The following is a 19,543-nucleotide window of genomic DNA, read 5'->3' as shown; positions in this document are numbered from 1 at the left end:
ATGACGACGTCCCCACAGTGACCGTTCGTACAGTGCCTTCAGAAAGTATTCACACCCCTTGAATGATTCCACATTTAGTTGTTGCAGCCTGAATTCAAAATGGATTACATTTGATATGTTTTCTCACCCATCTACACACAGTAATCCATAATGACTAAGTGAAAACATGTTTTTAGAATTTTTAGCAAATTTATTGAAAATGAAATACAGATATCAGATTTACATAAGTATTCACACCCCTGTGTCAATACAAGTTAGAATCACCTTTGGCAGCGATTACAGCTTTGAGTCTTTCTGGGTAAGTCTGTAAGAGCTTTGCACACCTGGATTTTACAATATTTGCACATTATTCTTTTTTAAGTTCTTCAAGCGCTGTCAAGTTGGTTGTTGATCATTGCTAGACTGACATTTTAAAGATTTGCCATAGATTTTCAAGCAGATTTAATCCAAAACTGTAACTAAGACACTCAGGAACATTCAATGTCGTCTTGGTAAGCAACTCCAGTGTATATTTGGTGTTGTGTTTTAGGTTATTGTCCTGCTGAAAGGTGAATTTGTCTCCCAGTGTCTGTTGGAAAGCTGACTGAACCAGGTTTTACTCAAGGATTCTGCCTGTGCTTATCTCTATTCCATTAATTTTTTTATCCAAAAAAACTCCCTGGTCCTTGCCGATGACAAGCATACCCATAACATGATGCAGCCACCGCCATGCTTGAAAATATGAAGTGGTACTCAGTGCCGTGTTGTTGGATTTGCCCCAAACCATAATGCTTTGTATTCCAGACATGAAGTTCATTTCTTTGCCACCTTTTTTGCAGTTTTACTTTAGTGCCTTATTGCAAACAGGATGCATGTTTCTGAATTTGTTTATGCTGTACAGGCATCCTTCTTTTCACTCTGTCATTTAGGTTAGTATTGTGGAGTAAGTACAGTGTTGTTGATCCATCCTCAGTTTTCTCCTATCAGAGCCATTAAAATCTGTAACTGTTTTATAGTCACCGTTGGCCTCATGTTGAAATCCCTGAACGGTTTCCTTCCTCTCTGGCGAGTTAGGAAGGATGCCTGAATCTTTGTAGTGACTGGGTGTATTGATACACAATCCAAAGTGTAATTAATAACTTCACCATGCTCAGAAAAAAAAAAAATATTTTTTTTTCAAATGTTGTCTACCAATAGGTGCCCTTTGCGAGGCATTGGAAAACCTCCCTGGTCTTTGTGGTTGAATGTGTGTTTTGAAATTCACTGCTCGACTGAGGGGCCTTAGAAATAATTGTATGTGGGGTACAGAGATGAGTTAGTCATTCAAAAATCTGTTACTATTGCACACAGAGTGAGTCCATGCAACTTATTATGTGACTTGTTAAGCAAATCTTTACTCCTAAACATATTTAGGCATGCCATAACAAAGGGGTTGAATACTTATTGACTCAAAACATTTCGACTTTTAATTAATTTGTAAAAATGTCTAAAAACATCATTCCACTTTGACATTAGGGTGTATTGTGTGTAGGCCAGTGACACAAAATCTCAATTTAATCAATTTAAAACTGAACAAAAATGTAAACACCAACAATTTTAAAGATTTGACAGAGTTACAGTTCATACAAAGAAATCGGTAAATTGAAATAAATAAATTAGGCCCTAATCTATGGATTTCACATGACTGGGAATACAGATATGTATCTGTTGGTCACTGATACCTTCGCATAGTTGATCGGGCTGTTGATTGTGGAATGTTGTCAAACTCCCCTTCAATGGCAGTGTGAAGTTGCTGGATATTGGTGGGAACTGGAACACACTGTCATACACGTCAATCCAGAGCATTCCAAACATGCTCAACGGGTGATGTGTGGTGAGTATGCAAGTCATGGAAGAACTGGGACATTTGCAGCTTCCAGGAATTGTGTACAGATCCTTGCGACATTGGTGATGGCGGTGCATGAATGGCACAACAATGGGCCTCAAGATCTCGTCATCTGACCGGTACAGTTAAAACCAGGATTAATCCGTGAAGTGCACACTTCTCCAGCGTGCCAGTGGCCATCGAAGGGGAGCCTTTGCCCACAGAGGTTGGTTACGACGCCGAACTGCAGTCCGGTCAAGACCCTGTTGAGGACGACGGGCACGCAGATATGCTTCTTGATATGCCACAACTGTCAGGTGGATGGATTGTCTTGGCAAAAGAGAAATGATCACTATCATGGATGTGAACAAATGTTTGCACAAAAATGTGGAGAAATTAGCTTTATGTCTGTATGGAAAATTTCTGGGATCTTTTATTTCAGCTCATGAAACATGGGACCAACACTTGACATGTTGCGTTTTTATATTTTTATTCAGTGTAAATTCAGGGTGTAACAACAAAATGTGGAAAACTTCAAGGGGTGTGAATACTTTCTGAAGGCACTGTCCATATCCCAACCAGAAGCCATGGATTACAGGCAACATCCGCAATGAGCTAAAGGCTAGAGCTGCCGCTTTCTAGGAGTGGGACACTAATCCGGGCACTCTCCGATGAACCATCAAACAGGCAAAGTGTCAATACAGGACCAAGATCGAATCCTACTACACCGGCTCTGACGCACGTCGGATATGGCAGGGCTTGCAGACTATCACGGATTACAATGGGAAACCCAACCGTGAGCTGCCCCGTGGCACGAGCCTACCAAGTGAGCTAAATGCCTTCTATGCTTGCTTCGAGGCAAGCAACACTGAACCATGCATTGGAGCACCAGCTGTTCTGGACAACTGTGATCGCGCTCTCCGTAGCCAATGTGAATAAGACGTTTTAAACCGTTAATATTCACAAGGGCCAGACGGATTACCAGGACACGTACTCGGAGTATGTGCTGACCAGCTGTCAAGTGTCTTCACTGACATTTTCAACCTCTCCCTGACCCATTCTGTAATACCTACATGTTTCAAGCAGACCACTATAGTCCCTCTGCCCAAGAACGGCAAGGTAACCTATCTAAATAACTATTGCACTGTAGCACTCACATCTGCAGCCATGAAAGGCTGGTCATGGCTCACATCATCCCAGACACCCTGGACCCACTCCAATTTGCATATTGTCCCAACAGATCCACAGTTTACGCAATCTCTATTGCACTCCACAATGACCTTTCCCACCTGGACAAAAGGAACACCTACATGACAATGCTGTTCATTTACTACAGCTCAGCGTTCAACACCATGGTGCCCTCCAAGCTCATGACTAAGATAAGGATCCTGGGATTAAACACCTCCCTCTGCAACTGGATCCTGGACTTCCTGACGGGCACATTGACTCAGGACCGGTACTCCTTGTACATTTATATTGCCTCCATTATTTTTTTTTTACTATTTCCTCATCTTAATTTGATCAAATTTGTTGTACTTTTTAAGTGTTTATTGTTGGGAAAGGGCTCATAAGAAAGCATTTCACGGTAAAGTCTACACCTGCTGTATTCGGCGCATTTGACAAATAACAATTGATTTGATTGGGCTGGGGTGTTGGGCTGGCCTGCTGTTACTGGATTGGCCTGGATCTCTGATCTGTTTGGCTCTCTTTCTCCATCCAAATGAGGGCTTTAGCAGGGTTCCAGAGAGCGCGTGCCACACACACACACACACACACACACACACACACACACACACACACACACACACACACACACAGAGTCTGTGACAGGAGCTCTCTCCCTCCACTGCCCCTACATTGTTGTGTGTATTTAACACCTCAGTGAGCAGATTGCCCCCCCTCCCACTCTCCTGATCCCATGCTTAAAGGGTCTCATTGTGTTTAATACAGCCACCAACGGGGGGGAGCATCATATGACCTGAGAGAACGCCGGGGAAATTGCTTGTGTTTTGTGGGTCAGCAATCTGCTTTCCAAAGCCTTTAAATAATGTTCCCCCCCGAGAGGGAGGGTGTGAAGGAGCCTTTGGCTGGGGGCGTGGAGGGGGGAGGCAGGGGGAGTAGGAGGCCCCCCCCCCTGCTTGTCTGTTGGGTCTCTGTGTGTGTGTCTCTGCGGCTTCTGGAGGCACATTTTCATTGACAGACTGAGGCCTAAATGGACTCCAACATGATGGGCTAATCCACACACAATGGGATCCGTTAGTCAGGGGAGCTGGGGGAGGGGATGGTGGAAGTGAATCACACACACAAGCACACACTGCCCTTTAGCTGCAGCCGTAAAAGCTGGACAGGGCCAGGAGAGGGAGGACTGATAGTAGCAGAACAACTCACACTAATCAGGGCCTTCTCGCTGTGTGTGAATGTGGTTGTGTTGCTCCAATGTGCCCGAAATTAATATGTATGTGTAACCCCACTATCCAACTGGGGTAGCTGTGTGGACTGCATGACACAAGGGCTTTGACTGAAGACTGAACGACAGCCCCACCTTCCCCTGGCCTGTAGCACATATCTTCTGCTATTTCTGCTTCTTCTTCTCATCTGCTCCTCCTGTCTTTGGCAGAGTAATACCCTGCTGGTTGCTGACAGTTTGAGGAACTCAGACAAGCGGCGCAACGGACCTGAATTCCCCAATGACACCAAGAAGAGGAAAGTAGAGGACAAGGACTCTAGTCATTATGTAAGCAGCAGAAGTGAGGGTGATATCTGTTTGTGTGTGTGTGTGTGTGAACGGTGAATGACATTGACACACCTTTTGTCCCCACAGGATAGTGATGGAGAGAAGAGTGATGACAACCTGGTGGTGGACGTCTCCAATGAGGTACCTACGTGTGTGTGTGTCTGTCTGTGTCAAATAAAATAAAATGGTTGATGTCCTTGATGGTCTTTTTGGCCTTCCTGTGACTCTCTGACGTATACATGCCGGTCTGTTAGGGAAAGGAAAAGGAGGATACCTAGTCAGTTGCACAACTGAATACATTCAATCTGTGTTTTCCAGATTTAACCCAACCCTTCTGAATCAGGCCTCGCTAGATAGCTCAAAGCAACTCTATGGATGCCAAATGGGCCCTGGTCAAAAGTAGTGCACTATATAAGAAATAGAGTGCCTGATTTGGGACGTATACTATTATTTCACATCAAGGGAAGTGGGGCGCTGAGTATGAGTCAGTGTGTGTGTGTATGAACCTTCCCCCCCCCCCGCCTCCAGGATCCTGCCTCCCCTCATGGTACGCCCCTGCCCTCCCCCAGGGAGAACGGGCTGGACAAGACACGCCTCCTGAAGAAGGACCCCTCCTGTAGCCCCGCCTCCACAGCCTCCTCTGCAAGCTCCTCCTCCCTCAAGTCCAAAGAGATGGGAATGGTGAGTGTGGCCAAAGATCTCCATACACTAACCCTTTTCGCTGTCTAAACAAGTCTTTAACGCTGGATCACAGAAACACACACTTTTTAATGGGCCTTCCCATTTCCCTCTAAAGAGTGGTGGAATATCTTACCTCTCACCTTCTTTCTCACTCCATCCCTTCATTTCTCTCTCTTTTAATGGTGTGATATCTGGGTAACAAATGCCTCTGTTTCCATGGCAGCGTGACAAGCCGGGTACGCCTCGACCGAAGTCGAGCACTCCCACTCCCCGAGGAGATTCCACCCCCGGACCCAGCGCCACACCCACTCTCCGCCCCAGCCTATCCAAGCCCCCTTCCATGGAACTACCTCACCCACCTAGTAAGAGAAACTTCACCCCCTTTTAATTGACGTCAGTGCCATTTCCAATCCTTCCTAACAGCTTATAGTACAGGCTACCTACTAATATGCATTTGTTTAGTTTAGTTAAAGGAATACTACACTCAAACCATATTTTAATATTTTGTTCATTAGTCCACAGTTAATACAATACCAAAATGTTTTGCATGTCAGCAGTCAAGTTTTCAAGATGGAGCACTTTCAGGAAAGAGTACAAACTTGCCTTGATGATGCGTTTTGCGTCATGATTACGAATATGCTGCAGACTGACTACGCTGCAGATGCATTAAACCCATCTGAAAACAGCTCTTGTCTACTCCCTAGCCGCTGGTCTGCGGACTCCGCTGGCGGTGTCAGGGCCGTACCCCGGGCCGTTCGGCATGCTGCCCCATGCCGCCATGAACGGGGAGCTGGCGGGTGCCGGCGCAGCCTACGCCGGCCTCCACAACATGTCCCCTCAGATGAGCGCTGCAGCCGCCGCCGCTGTGGCTGCCTACGGACGCTCCCCTATGGTGGGTGGGTGTGTGTGTGTGTGTTTGTTCAGTGTATCTCTGAGTCCATAATGTGCGCTCATTGCGTGTCTAAACAGCTAAATGTCGGTATGTTTATGTAGGATCCATTGCGGTGTCTACTGACCACATTTCTCGTGTGTGTGTGCGTGCGTGTGCCCATGGCTCTCCTCATCCCTCGGTGTGTGTGTTCTCCCTCAGGCCGGCTTTGACCCTCATCCTCACATGAGAGTCCCTGGAATGCCCCTAAGCTTATCAGGCATCCCTGGAGGCAAACCGTGAGTTGCGTGTGTTCTGTATGTAAACTGTAGGGGAGTGTCTTTCAGCACTGTTCTCCGTAGTAGCAAGACTTGAAACAAATATCCCCAAATGTGTTCCATGCCTCAATTCCACCTTTCCTCCTCTTACTCTGCCTCCTCCTCTCAGGGCCTACTCCTTCCATGTTAGCGCCGATGGACAGATGCAGCCGGTACCGTTCCCTCCGGACGCCCTGGTGGGCCCTGGCATCCCGCGCCACGCACGCCAGATCAACACGCTGAACCACGGCGAGGTGGTCTGTGCTGTCACCATCAGCAACCCCACGCGCCATGTCTACACGGGCGGCAAGGGCTGCGTCAAGGTCTGGGACATCAGTCACCCTGGCAATAAGAGTCCCGTGTCCCAACTGGACTGCCTGGTGAGTGCTAGGCCTAATATACACACTGTTATCCAACATCACACAGTTAAAGCATGTATTCAGTAGCATTGTCCTGCAACCAACATCACAGGATGTGTGTGTTTGTGGGCAGGGCACATGCTTTAAATATACACCTACATACCACTTTGTGTGCATAGTTTGTGTATTAGAGACAAAAAATAACTTTGTGCGCTTGCCTGTCAGAACCGAGACAACTATATCCGCTCATGCCGGCTGCTCCCCGACGGGCGGACGCTCATCGTGGGGGGCGAGGCCAGCACGCTGTCAATCTGGGACCTGGCCACGCCCACTCCACGCATCAAGGCGGAGCTGACCTCCTCGGCCCCGGCCTGCTATGCCCTGGCCATCTCCCCCGACTCCAAGGTGTGCTTCTCCTGCTGCAGCGACGGGAACATCGCTGTCTGGGACCTGCACAACCAGACCCTGGTCAGGTAAGGAACACATGGGAGAATACATTGCCAATAGGTAGCAGGTAGAAAATAGTAGTCTCTAACCACTGGTCCAGGGTCAGATATTGTTTCATCCCCCTAATGGTCAGTCATGCGTGCATACATTTTCATATGGGTGGCCCCAATGGGAATTGAACCCACAACCCTTGGCATTGCAAGGGCCATGCTCTACCAACTGAGCCACACAGGACCACGTATTTGATAACATATCTGTTATTAATGTGTGTTGTTAACCACAGACAGTTCCAGGGCCACACAGACGGAGCCAGCTGTATTGACATCTCCAACGATGGGACCAAGCTGTGGACGGGGGGGCTGGACAACACCGTACGCTCCTGGGACCTAAGAGAGGGACGCCAGCTGCAGCAGCACGACTTCACCTCACAGGTACACACACTCCTGAAAGACACAAAACAGCTCCAGCAGCACGACTTGAAACCGCAGGTTCACACACACCCCGCAAACACACAGACGGGGCTCTAAAGTGCGACCAATTTGGGCGCATATGCAACAAAATATTTTGCTGTGTGACCAGGGTTTTTATTTTTGGGAGCACGGTGCGACTGTGAAAAAAGTATCCCAGATAATTGTTGTATTGATAAGGCTTCGCTGTACCGTTGTTTCCGAGTGCCCTAAAGAAGCAAGCGAGAGCAGATTCGTTAGCGTCATGGTTGCACCATGACTACAGCGAAAATGGCTTGCTTCTAGCCCTATCAGGTCAAAAGATCTGACCCATATTAACGGCACAACATTTTTGTCTTCCTATAGCGGACCGCCGGGACCTTTTCCATTCATAGATCATGTTGTGGGCTGTTCTAAAACTACTCGTGTATCGACGTTAACCATTTTGTTTACACTTTGTTCAGTCACATTACCTCATTGGCTAGCTAACAACCTAGTAACTTGACCAGTATATCCAAACGTTTGGAGGCACAGAAAGAAAGGAAAAGGGATAGCTTCTTCAGTAGATCAATGATCATAGCAATAAATTAATGACAGATCTCTACATGTTTTTAAAGCGACAGTGTAAAATGTTCAATGTTATTCATCTCAATGGGAAAATAGTGCTTTTATACAATGTAGAAACCTAATATTCCACAAATGACGTTGAAATTTCAATGTCAGGTATTTGTATAAACATTTTAGCTTTTATAATAAACTTAAATATTTACATTGTTACATATTAGTTTCTAGGGCACAAAGTAGCTAGAATTCATAGGCTGCGTTTAGACAGGCAGCCCAATTCTGATATTCCTTCCACTAATTGGTCTTTTGACCAATCAGGTCTTTTCACATCAGATCTTTTTCAGAGCTGATCTGATTGGTCAAAATGCCCAATATTGGCTCTCAATCAATTTATAAAATCTTATTTTCTGTTGCTCCTAGATTTGATGTGGTGCTACTAACTTTTTTAAAGTTGGTAGCAACAGTGCTACAAATGGAAAATTATAATTTGGAGCCCTGCACACTGGCATCTCAAATCACTGGTGAGGAATGATCTCATACCATTTGGTCACAGCTTGTTTTCTCCTCGCAGCGGTGTATTCTTTACAGCCTGCTAGTGCAACAGGAGTATCCAGAGTAATGCAGTATGTATCTGTTATATGTGAAATCACAATAGTGTAATGATACGCAATGGCGCCAGAGGGGATGGCTGCCATTTTACTGGCTCCTAACCAATTGTGCTATTTTGTGGGTTTTTTCACATTGTTTTAACTTATTTTGTACATAATGTTGATACTATTGTCTCTTATGACCGAAAATAGCTTCTGGATATCAGAACAGCGATTACTCACCTCGAATTGGACGAAGATGAGTCTGACGCGAAGGATATGATGGTGCTCCCGGACAAGGCCCAAATCTCTGTCATTCGCATTAAGAAAATAAGGAAATACAGGGGACGGAGATCAGGGTGCCTTGTGAGAATTAGTTGGCAAGTGGGTAACCCGCTTCTACCATCCGTTTTTTGGGCCAACGTGCAATCATTGGAGAATAAACTGGATGACCTCCGTTCGAGACTATCCTACCAACGGGACATTAAACTGTAATATCTTATGTTTCACCGAGTCATGGCTGAACGATGACATGGATAATATACAGTTGGCTGGGTTTTCTTTGCATCGGCAGGACAGAACAGCTATGTCCAGTAAGACGAGGGGTGGGGGTGTGTGTCTATTTGTCAATAACAGCTGGTGCGCAATGTCTAATATTAAGTAGTCTTTAGGTATTTCTCGCCTGAGGTAGAGTACCTCATGATAAGCTGTAGACCACACTATCTACCAATAGAGTTTTCATCTATATTTTTCGTAGCCGTCTATTTAACACCACAAACTGACGCTGGCACTAAGACCGCACTCAACGAGCTGTATAAGGCCATAAGCAAACAAGAAAATGCTCATACAGAAGTGGCGCTCCTAGTGGCAGGGGACTTTAATGCAGGAAAACTTAAATCTGTTTTACCTCATTTCTACCAGCATGTCACATGTGCATCCAGAGGAAAAAAATATCTAGACCACCTTTACTCCACACACAGAGATGCGTACAAAGCTCTCCCTCGCCCTCCATTTGGCAAATCTGACCATAATTGTATCCTCCTAATTCCTGCTTACAAGCAAAAACTAAAGCAGGAAGTACCAGTGACTCGCTCAATCTGGAAGTGGACACTTAGAAGAAATCCCGCTATGCCCTCAGACGAACCATCAAACAGGCAAAGCGTCATTACAGGACTAAGATTGAATCCTACTACACCGGCTCTGACGCTCGTCGGATGTGGCAGGGCTTGCAAACTATTACGAACTACAAAGGGAAAACCAGCCGCGAGCTGCCCAGTGACGCAAGCCTACCAGACGGGCTAAATGCCTTCTATGCTCGCTTCGAGGCAAGCAACACTGAAGCATGCATGAGAACACCAGCTGTTCCAGACGACTTTGTGATCACGCTCTCCATAGCTGATGTGAGCAAGACCTTTTAAACAGGTCAACATTCACAAGGCAGCGGGGCCAGACAGATTACCAGGACGTGTACTCAGAGCATGCGCGGACCAACTGGCAAGTGTCTTCACTGACATCTTCAACATCTCCCTGACCGAGTCTGTAATGGTTACATGTTTCAAGCAGACCACCATAATAACTGTGCCCAAGAAAGCAAAGGTAACCTGCCTAAATGACTAATGCCCCGTAGCACTCACGTCGGTAGCCATGAAGTGCTTTGAAAAGGCTGGTCATGGCTCACATCAACACCATCATCCCGGAAACCCTAGACCCACTCCAATTCGCATACCGCCCCAACAGATCCACAGATTACGCAATCTCAATCGGACTCCACACTGCCCTTTCCCACATGGACAAAAGGAACACCTACGTGAGAATGCTGTTAATTGACTACAGCTCAGCGTTCAACACCATAGTGCCCACAAAGCTCATCACTAAGCTAAGGACCCTGGGACTAAACATCTCCCTCTGCAACTGGATCCTGGACTTCCTGACGGGCCGCCCCCAGGTGGTAAGGGTAGTCAACAACACATCTGCCACGCTGATCCTCAACACGGTGGCCCCTAAGGGGTGCATGCTTAGTCCCCTCCAGTACTCCCTGTTCACCCACGACTGTGTGGCCAAGCACGACTCCAACACCATCATTAAGTTTGCTTACGACACAACAGTGGTAGGCCTGATCACCGACAACGGTGAGACAGCCTATAGGGAGGAGGTCAGAGACCTGGTCGTGTGGTGCCAGGATAACAACCTCTCCCTCAACGTGATCAAGACAAAGGAGATGATCGTGGACTACAGGACAAGGAGGGCCGAACACGCCCCCATTCACATCGACGGGGCTGTAGTGGAGCAGGTCGAGAGTTTCAAGTTCCTTGGTGTCCACATCACCAACAAACTAATCTGGTCCAAACAAACCAAGAAAGTCGTGAAGAGGGCACAACAACGCCTTTTCCCCCTCAGGAGAATGAAAAGATTTGGCATGGGTCCCCAGATCCTCAAAAGGTTCTACAGCTGCACCATCGAGAGCATCCAGACCAGTTCCATCACCACCTGGTATGGCAACTGCTCGGCATCCGACCGTAAGGTGCTAAAGAGGGTAGTGCGTACGGCCCAGTACATCACTGGGTTCAAACTTCCTGCCATCCAGGACCTACAGTTGAAGTCGGAAGTTTACATACAGCTTAGCCAAATACATTTAAACTCAGTTTTTCACAATTCCTGACATTTTTTTATTTATTTATATTTTCACCTTTTATTTAACCAGGTAAATCAGTTGAGAACAAGTTCTCATTTACAACTGCGACCTGGCCAAGATAAAGCAAAGCAGTGCAATTAAAAACAACAACAACACAGAGTTACATATGGAATAAACAAAACGTACAGTTAATAACACAATAGAAAATCTATATACAGTGTGTGCAAATGTAGTAAGTAATGGAGGTAAGGCAATAAATAGGCCATAGTGCAAAATAATTACAATTTAGTATTAACACTGGAGTGATAGATGAGCAGAAGATGATGTGCAAATAGAGATACTGGGGTGCAAATTAGCAAAATTCATAACTATATGGGGAAGAGGTAGTTGGGTGGGCTAATTACAGATGGGCTGTGTACAGGTGCAGTGATCGGTAAGCTGCTCTGACAACTGATGCTTAAAGTTAGTGAGGGAGATAAGTGTCTCCAGCTTCAGAGATTTTTGCAGGTCGTTCCAGTCATTTGCAGCAGAGAACTGGAAGGAATGGCGACCAAAGGAGATGTTGGCTTTGGGGATGACCAGTGAGATATACCTGCTGGAACGCATACTACGGGTGGGTGTTGCTATGGTGACCAATGAGCTAAGATAAGGCGGGGATTTGCCTAGAAGTGATTTATAGATGAGCCAGTGGGTTTGGCGACGAATATGTAGTGAGGGCCAGCCAACGAGAGCGTACAGGTCACAATGGTGGGTAGTAAATGGGGCTTTGGTGACAAAACGGATGGCACTGTGATAGACTACATCCAATTTGCTGAGTAGAGTGTTGGAAGCTATTTTGTAAATGACATCGCGAAGTCGAGGATCGATAGGATAGTCAGTTTTACGAGGGCATGTTTAGCAGCATGAGTGAAGGAGTATTGTTGCGAAATAGGAAGCCGATTCTAGATTTAACTTTGGATTGGAGATGCTTAATGTGAGTCTGGAAGGAGAGTTTTTTTTGGTCTAACCAGACACCTAGGTATTTGTAGTTGTCCACATATTCTAAGTCAGACCCGCCGAGAGTAGTGATTCTAGTCGGGCGGGCGGGTGCAAGCAGCGTTCGATTGAAGAGCATGCATTTAGTTTTACTAGCATTTAAGAGCAGTTGGAGGCCACGAAAGGAGTGTTGTATGGCATTGAAGCTCTTTTGGCGGTTTGTTAACAGTGTCCAATGAAGGGCCAGACGTATACAAAATGGTGTCGTCTGCGTAGAGGTGGATCTGAGAATCACCAGCAGCAAGAGCGACATCATTGATATACACAGAGAATAGAGTCGGCCGAGAATTGAACCCTGTGGCACCCCCATAGAGACTGCCAGAGGTCCAGACAACAGGCCCTCCGATTTGACACATTGAACTCTATCTGAGATGTAGTTGGTGAACCAGGCGAGGCAGTCATTTGAGGAACCAAGGCTATTTAGTCTGCCAATAAGAATGCGGTGATTGACAGAGTCAAAAGCCTTGGCCAGGTCGATGAAGACGGCTGCACAGTACTGTCTTTTATCGATCACGGTTATTATATAGTTTATGACCTTGAGTGTGGCTGAGGTGCACCCATGACCAGCTCGGAAACCAGATTGCATAGCGGAGAAGGTACGGTGGGATTCGAAATGGTCGGTGATCTGTTTTGTTAACTTGGCTTTCAAATACTTTCGAAAGGCAGGGCAGGATGGATATAGGTCTGTAACAGTTTGGATCTAGAGTGTCACCCCCTTTGAAGAGGGGGATGACCACGGCAGCTTTCCAATCTCTGGGGATCTCAGACGATACGAAAGAGAGGTTGAACAGGCATGTAATAGGGGTTGCGACAATTTCGGCAGCTAATTTTAGAAAGAAAGGGTCCAGATTGTCTAGCCCTGCTGATTTGTAGGGGTCCAGATTTTGCAGCTCTTTCAGGACATCAGCTATCTGAATTTGGGTGAAGGAGAAGCGGGGGGGACATGGGCAAGTTGCAGCGGAGGGTACAGAGCTGGTGGCCGGGGTAGGGGTAGCCAGGTGGAAAGCATGGCCAGCCGTAGCATTTTGATATTCTCGATTTATCGTAGATTTATCGGTGGTGACAGTGTTTCCTAGCCTCAGTGCATTGGGTAGCTGGGAGGAGGTTCTCTTATTCTCCATGGACTTTACAGTGTCCCAAAACGTTTTGGAGTTAGTGCTACAGGATGCAAATTTAACTGATTGTGTATATTGGTTCCTGCCTTCCCTGAAAAGTTGCATGTCGCGGGGGCTGTTCGATGCTAATGCTGTACGCCACAGGATGTTTTTGTGCTGGTCAAGGGCAGTCAAGTCTGGGGTGAACCAGGGGCTATATCTGTTCTTAATTCTGAATTTTTTGAATGGGGCATGCTTATTTAAGATGGAGGAAAGCACTTTTGAAGAACATCCAGGCATCCTCTACTGACGGAATGAGGTCAATATCCATCCAGGATACCCGGGCCAGGTCAATTGGAAATGCCTGCTTGCTGAAGTGTTTTAGGGAGCATTTGACAGTGATGAGGGGTGGTCGTTTGACTGCGGACCCATTACGGACGCAGGCAATAAGGCAGTGATCGCTGAGATCCTGGTTGAAGACAGCAGAGGTGTATTTAAAGGGTAGGTTAGTCAGGATGATATCTATAAGGGTGCCCATGTTTACGGATTTAGGGTTGTACCTGGTAGGTTCCTTGATAATTTGTGTGAGATTGAGGGCATCTAGCTTAGATTGTAGGACGGCCAGGGTGTTAAGCATATCCCAGTTTAGGTCACCAAGCAGTACGAACTCTGAGGATAAATGGGGGGCAAGCAATTCACATATGGTGTCCAGGGCACAACTGGGGGCTGAGGGGGGTCTGTAGCAAGCGGCAACAGTGAGAGACTTATTTCTGGAAAGGTGGATTTTTAGAAGTTCAAACTGTTTGGGCACAGACCTGGATAGTATGATAGAGCTCTGCAGGCTATCTCTACAGTAGATTGCAACTCCGCCCCCTTTGGCAGTTCTATCTAGACGGAAAATGTTGTAGTTCGGGATGGACATTTCTGAATTTTTGGTGGCCTTCCTAAGCCAGGATTCAGACACTGCTAGAACATCAGGGTTGGCAGAGTGTGCTAACGCAGTGAATAACTCAAACTTGGGGAGGAGGCTTCTGATGTTAACATGCAAGAAACCAAGGCGTTTATGGTTACAGAAGTCAACAAATGATAGCGCCTGGGGAGTAGGAGTGATACTGTGGGCTACAGGGCTTGGGTTAACCTCTACATCACCAGAGGAACAGAGGAGGAATAGAATAAGGATACGGCTAAAGGCTTTAAGAACTGGTCTTCTAGTGCGTTGGGTACAGAGAATAAAAGGGGCAGATTTCCGGGCGTTGTAGAATAGATTCAGGGCATTATGTTCAGACAAGGATATGGAAGGAAATGAATACAGTGGAGGTACACCTAAGCATTGGGTAACGATGAAAGAGAGCATCACTGGAGGTACCGATTGAGCCGGTCTCCGTGTGTATGGGGGGTGGGACAAAGGAGCTATCTGAGGCAGGTTGAGCGGGACTAGGGACTCTACAATGAAATAGTACAATAAGAACTAACCCAAACTGCAATAGGCTAGGCATATTGACATGGGAGAGAGGCATAACGCAATCACAGGTGTTATTCGAGAGGGCTAAGACAACAACTGGTAATGGCGACGAAAGTTTGGGCTGAGGCTAAACAGATAAACAGGATGGGGTACCGTGTAAAGGAACAGTCCAGCAGGCATCAGCTGTGTAGCTGAGTGGTCATAAGGTCCAGTGAACAGTAATAGATAGCAGTTCGTAGGCGGCTACAGCACAGGCGAGCAGGAGGCACGGCTGTTGATTGCGCATGCTAGCGGGCCGGTGCTAGCAGATGGATCTTCGTGGTCATCGCAACGGGAAGCCTGTTGTAACCACATCAGACGATTATGTCGGCAGACCAGTCGTGATGGATCGGCGGGGCTCCGTGTCGACACTAGGAGGTCCCGTCCGGTTGATAGAGAGGTAGATAGCCGGGAGATGGGCCTGGCTCGAGGCTAGCTCAAGGCTAACTGGTGCGTCGGGACAGTGGTGATTAGCCAACAACAGCCATTCGGTTGCAGCTAGCTAGTTACGATGATCAGGTGTTAAGGTCCAGTGATTCAGTGATTCCGGCAGAAAATCCGATATGCTCTGGGTCGATAGCACTCTGTGCAGACTAGCCGATAATTGTCCAGGCTAGAGCTGGCATGTAGGTAGTGCAGGCCACGGACAGTGGTGAAGACCGCGAACAGTGGATAATAGCAAGTAGCTAGTTAGCTGGCTAGTTTCAGCCATAGGTTCTTGATTAAAAATAAAGAAATAATAGAATCCGTTCCACATTGGGTGAGGCGGGTTGCAGGAAAGTATATTTAGTTAAAGGATGGAAAGTGAGAGAAATATATTCGAAAAAAAGACGAAAAACTAAAAAACTGGCTATTTACACGAGGACACAACATAATACACGACTGCACTGCTACGCCATCTTGGTTTAATCCTAGTAAAAATTCCCTGTCTTAGGTCAGTTAGGATCACCACTTTATTTTAAGAATGTGAAATGTCAGAATAATAGTATAGAGTGATTTATTTCAGCTTTTATTTATTTCATCACATTCCCAGTGGGTCAGAAGTTTACATACACTCAATTAGTATTTGGTAGCATTGCCTTTAAATTGTTTAACTTGGGTCAAACGTTTCGGGTAGCCTTCCACAAGCTTCCCACAATAAGTTGGGTGAATTTTGGCCCATTCCTCCTGACAGAGCTGGTGTAACTGAGTCAGGTTTGTAGGCCTCCTTGCTCGCGGCACACGCTTTTTCAGTTCTGCCCACAAATTTTCTATAGGATTGAGGTCAGGGCTTTGTGATGGCCACTCCAATACCTTGACTTTGTTGTCCTTAAGCCATTTTGCCACAACTTTGGAAGTATGCTTGGGGTCATTGTCCATTTGGAAGACCCATTTGCGACCAAGCTTTAACTTCCTGACTGATGTCTTGAGATGTTGCTTCAAAATTCCACAGCATGATGTTTTGAAGTGCACCAGTCCCTCCTGCAGCAAAGCACCCCCACAGCATGATGCTGCCACCCCCATGCTTCACGGTTGGGATGGTGTTCTTCAGCTTGCAAGCATACCCCTTTTTCCTCCAAACATAATGATGGTCATTATGGCCAAACAGTTCTATTCTTGTTTCATCAGACCAGAGTACATTTCTCCAAAAGGCAGGGTTGTTTGTTGTCTCTCTCTGTGTGTGTCGGTTTCTCACGCACATGAACACACACACACTGATCAGAGACCGGTTTCCCGATAGCGATGGAACTTAAAAAACGTTCCTACAACGGCAGAAGATGCAACATGCGTTTCCCAGAATACCACGCAGAGAGAGCGGTTGCTAAGTTGGCGTATATGTCGATACTGATAGGATCGAAAGAAAGGGAGCGCTGCTCTCGGATCAGCTTTCTCCATTCACATTTTACCTAAACATTATAATTATTTCACAATTCTGACGAGGGATCACCTCCTAGAGAGATATTACCACCTACGGCTGCAAATATTGAGGCGGCTCATTCTAATGCTTACTCAATAAAAATGCACAAAATCACCATGTTAGGCTACACATCATGAAATGTATTGAGACGAATTACAGACGGTAGCCTACAAGTAGCGAAGTAGAGGTCAATTGATTGAACATTAAATGTATTTCAATATGATTGAAATAGGCCTATAGCCTACTGTTTTATATTTTAATGCAGTCATCTCATTTTTCATTTGAAGCATATTATTTTTTAGAAGTCGCTTGATTTTATCAATTGCAAACACATTAGTAGCTTTGTTCGTAGTGAACTTGGTTCTGAAGTTATCGATTTGACACAGAGAGACGGATAAATCATACGATTCTATGTTTAGCGGAGATCTTCTCTGTATAAAGTGGGCAAAAAAGCATCTACAAGTGGTCTGAGGCAGGCGTTAGATTACGAGCGTTTTCAAGTGCAACGTTAATAACGATGGTTTTGGGAATCCGCTCAGAGATCTAATGATGCTCCTACGAAGGTTCTAACTATGAACTTAACCTTAAGACGCTTTTGGGAAACTGGGCCCTGGTTGTCCCCTGCCCTTTCTCCAAATCTTCTCTCTGGGGTACTATGTATCTGTCTATCTCTCACGCACATGAACACACGACCACACACACACACAAACTGACCATGTTGTCCCTCTGCCCCCTCTCCAGATCTTCTCTCTGGGTTACTGTCCGACGGGAGAGTGGCTGGCGGTGGGGATGGAGAGTAGTAATGTGGAGGTGCTCCACGTCACCAAGCCAGACAAGTACCAGCTCCACCTCCACGAGAGCTGTGTGCTCTCCCTCCAGTTCGCCTCCTGTGGTAAGGACATGTCACAAGAGCTCTGTGGCTGACGTGCTCGAGATTTGTCTATGGCTGCGTCTCAAATGGCACCTTATTCCCTATGTAGTGCACTACAGGCTCAATAGAGCTCTGGTCAAAAGTAGTGCACTATATAGCATTGTGTGCCATTTGGGATGCATGCTATGTCTTCTTTGTGTTAGCTGTGTACAGTAACTTGACGTATGTCTGATGCATCTAAACAGCGATGTTACTGGCTTTTGTCTCCTTGTATATTGGGGTTACGTTGGCATTTTCAAACTGATGGAACTGGCCCCCAAATGAGTCGCCTCTGCCTGGTTAATTTTACACTTTGAACCAAGCTGTATTAAACTCCCTGTTTAATACAGGTATTCAGTTCAACATTTTTTGTTGACCTCTGGTGATATCTGACATAGTAGACAGCCTTACGTTCTGTTTTCATGGGAGAATCTCAATTGCATTTCGTTGACTCCTCTCGCCTCCTTAAAACCCATTGGAGGAGAAGGTCAGAGGGGAGGGACTTCATCATACAATGGGTTTTGAGAAGGCGGAGAGGAGAAAGAAGGCGAGGAGTCAAGGAAATGCAATAGTCTCCTCATATACAGTAGCTCTAATCCTAACTTGAGATGTGATTGATTGTGAACCCTCTACTCTGGGTTCTCTAGGATTTGGCCCCTGCATCCACAGTAGTATCAGTCCTAGCTCTAGGTCTATGTGATTCCTAAAGCTCTGTCTCCTATTTCTCTGCCTGCCCAGGTAAATGGTTTGTGAGCACAGGGAAGGATAACCTGCTGAACGCGTGGAGGACACCGTACGGAGCCAGTATATTCCAGGTACACACACACCTGTCCACTTGGACAAATGTCTGTTCACTCCGACGGCCTACCTACTGACATGTTTTATTGATCTTGTATCAAGGCTGGGTGTTAAGCTTTTACTAATCTCTCTCTCTATCTCTCTATCTAGTCGAAGGAGTCTTCGTCGGTGCTAAGCTGTGACATCTCAGTTGATGATAAGTACATAGTTACAGGTTCTGGAGATAAGAAGGCCACTGTCTATGAAGTCATCTACTAGACTGGTGAGCACTAGGATCAGCGACTTGACAACCCAAAGGAGCTTTCACGGTCCTAAAACTGACCCTGGGTCAGGGGATCCTGCAGAACATTCTACACCCTTTGACTTTTTCCACATTTTGTAGTGTTACAGCCTGAATTTAAAATGAATAAAATGTAGATTTTTTGTGTGACTGGCCTACACACAATACCCCATAATGTCAGAGGTTTTGAGTCAATAAGTATTCAACCCCTTTGTTATGGCAAGACTCTGTGTGCAAAAATAGTGTTTAACATGCTTTTTGAATGACTACCTCATCTCTGTACCCCACACGTACAATTATCTGTAAGGTCTTTCAGTTGCAGTGAATTTCAAACACCGATTCAACCACAAAGACCAGGGATGTTTTCCAATGCCTCGCAAAGATGTTGGTAGATGGGTAAAAAATTAAAAAGCAGACATTGAATATTCTTTTTGAGCATGGTGATGTTTTTAGTTACACTTTGGATGGGGTATCAATACACCCAGTCACTACAAAGATACAGGCGTCCTTGCTAACTCTGTTGCCGGAGAGGAAGGAAACCGCTCAGGGA

At 46.1% G+C, this 19,543-nt stretch overlaps 1 protein-coding gene across 4 annotated transcripts in view; it reads left to right on the top strand.

The window, feature by feature from the left end:
• The window catches only part of LOC121587493 (transducin-like enhancer protein 1), a 39,304-nt gene extending 20,162 nt beyond the window's left edge, over positions 1-19,142 (top strand). For 2 of the 4 annotated variants that reach the window (XM_041904471.2, XM_041904469.2), the window contains exons 9-20: positions 4,461-4,577; positions 4,665-4,718; positions 5,106-5,258; positions 5,482-5,620; positions 5,963-6,150; positions 6,349-6,425; positions 6,574-6,823; positions 7,028-7,275; positions 7,533-7,680; positions 17,747-17,897; positions 18,654-18,730; positions 18,864-19,142. In XM_041904471.2, coding sequence (XP_041760405.1) covers positions 4,461-4,577; positions 4,665-4,718; positions 5,106-5,258; positions 5,482-5,620; positions 5,963-6,150; positions 6,349-6,425; positions 6,574-6,823; positions 7,028-7,275; positions 7,533-7,680; positions 17,747-17,897; positions 18,654-18,730; positions 18,864-18,971 — 1,710 coding nt within the window. In that variant the 3' untranslated portion in view covers positions 18,972-19,142. Of the gene's footprint in view, positions 1-4,460; positions 4,578-4,664; positions 4,719-5,105; positions 5,259-5,481; positions 5,621-5,944; positions 6,151-6,348; positions 6,426-6,573; positions 6,824-7,027; positions 7,276-7,532; positions 7,681-17,746; positions 17,898-18,653; positions 18,731-18,863 lie in introns of all 4 variants that reach the window. The other 2 variants (XM_041904470.2, XM_041904468.2) reach the window with 1 other exon arrangement.
• Positions 19,143-19,543: the final 401 nt, after the last annotated feature.

The sequence above is a fragment of the Coregonus clupeaformis genome, chromosome 18 (assembly GCF_020615455.1).
Source record: "Coregonus clupeaformis isolate EN_2021a chromosome 18, ASM2061545v1, whole genome shotgun sequence".
In the NCBI taxonomy this organism is placed as follows: Eukaryota; Metazoa; Chordata; class Actinopteri; order Salmoniformes; family Salmonidae; genus Coregonus; species Coregonus clupeaformis.
This window is presented reverse-complemented; position numbering and strand designations above follow the sequence as displayed.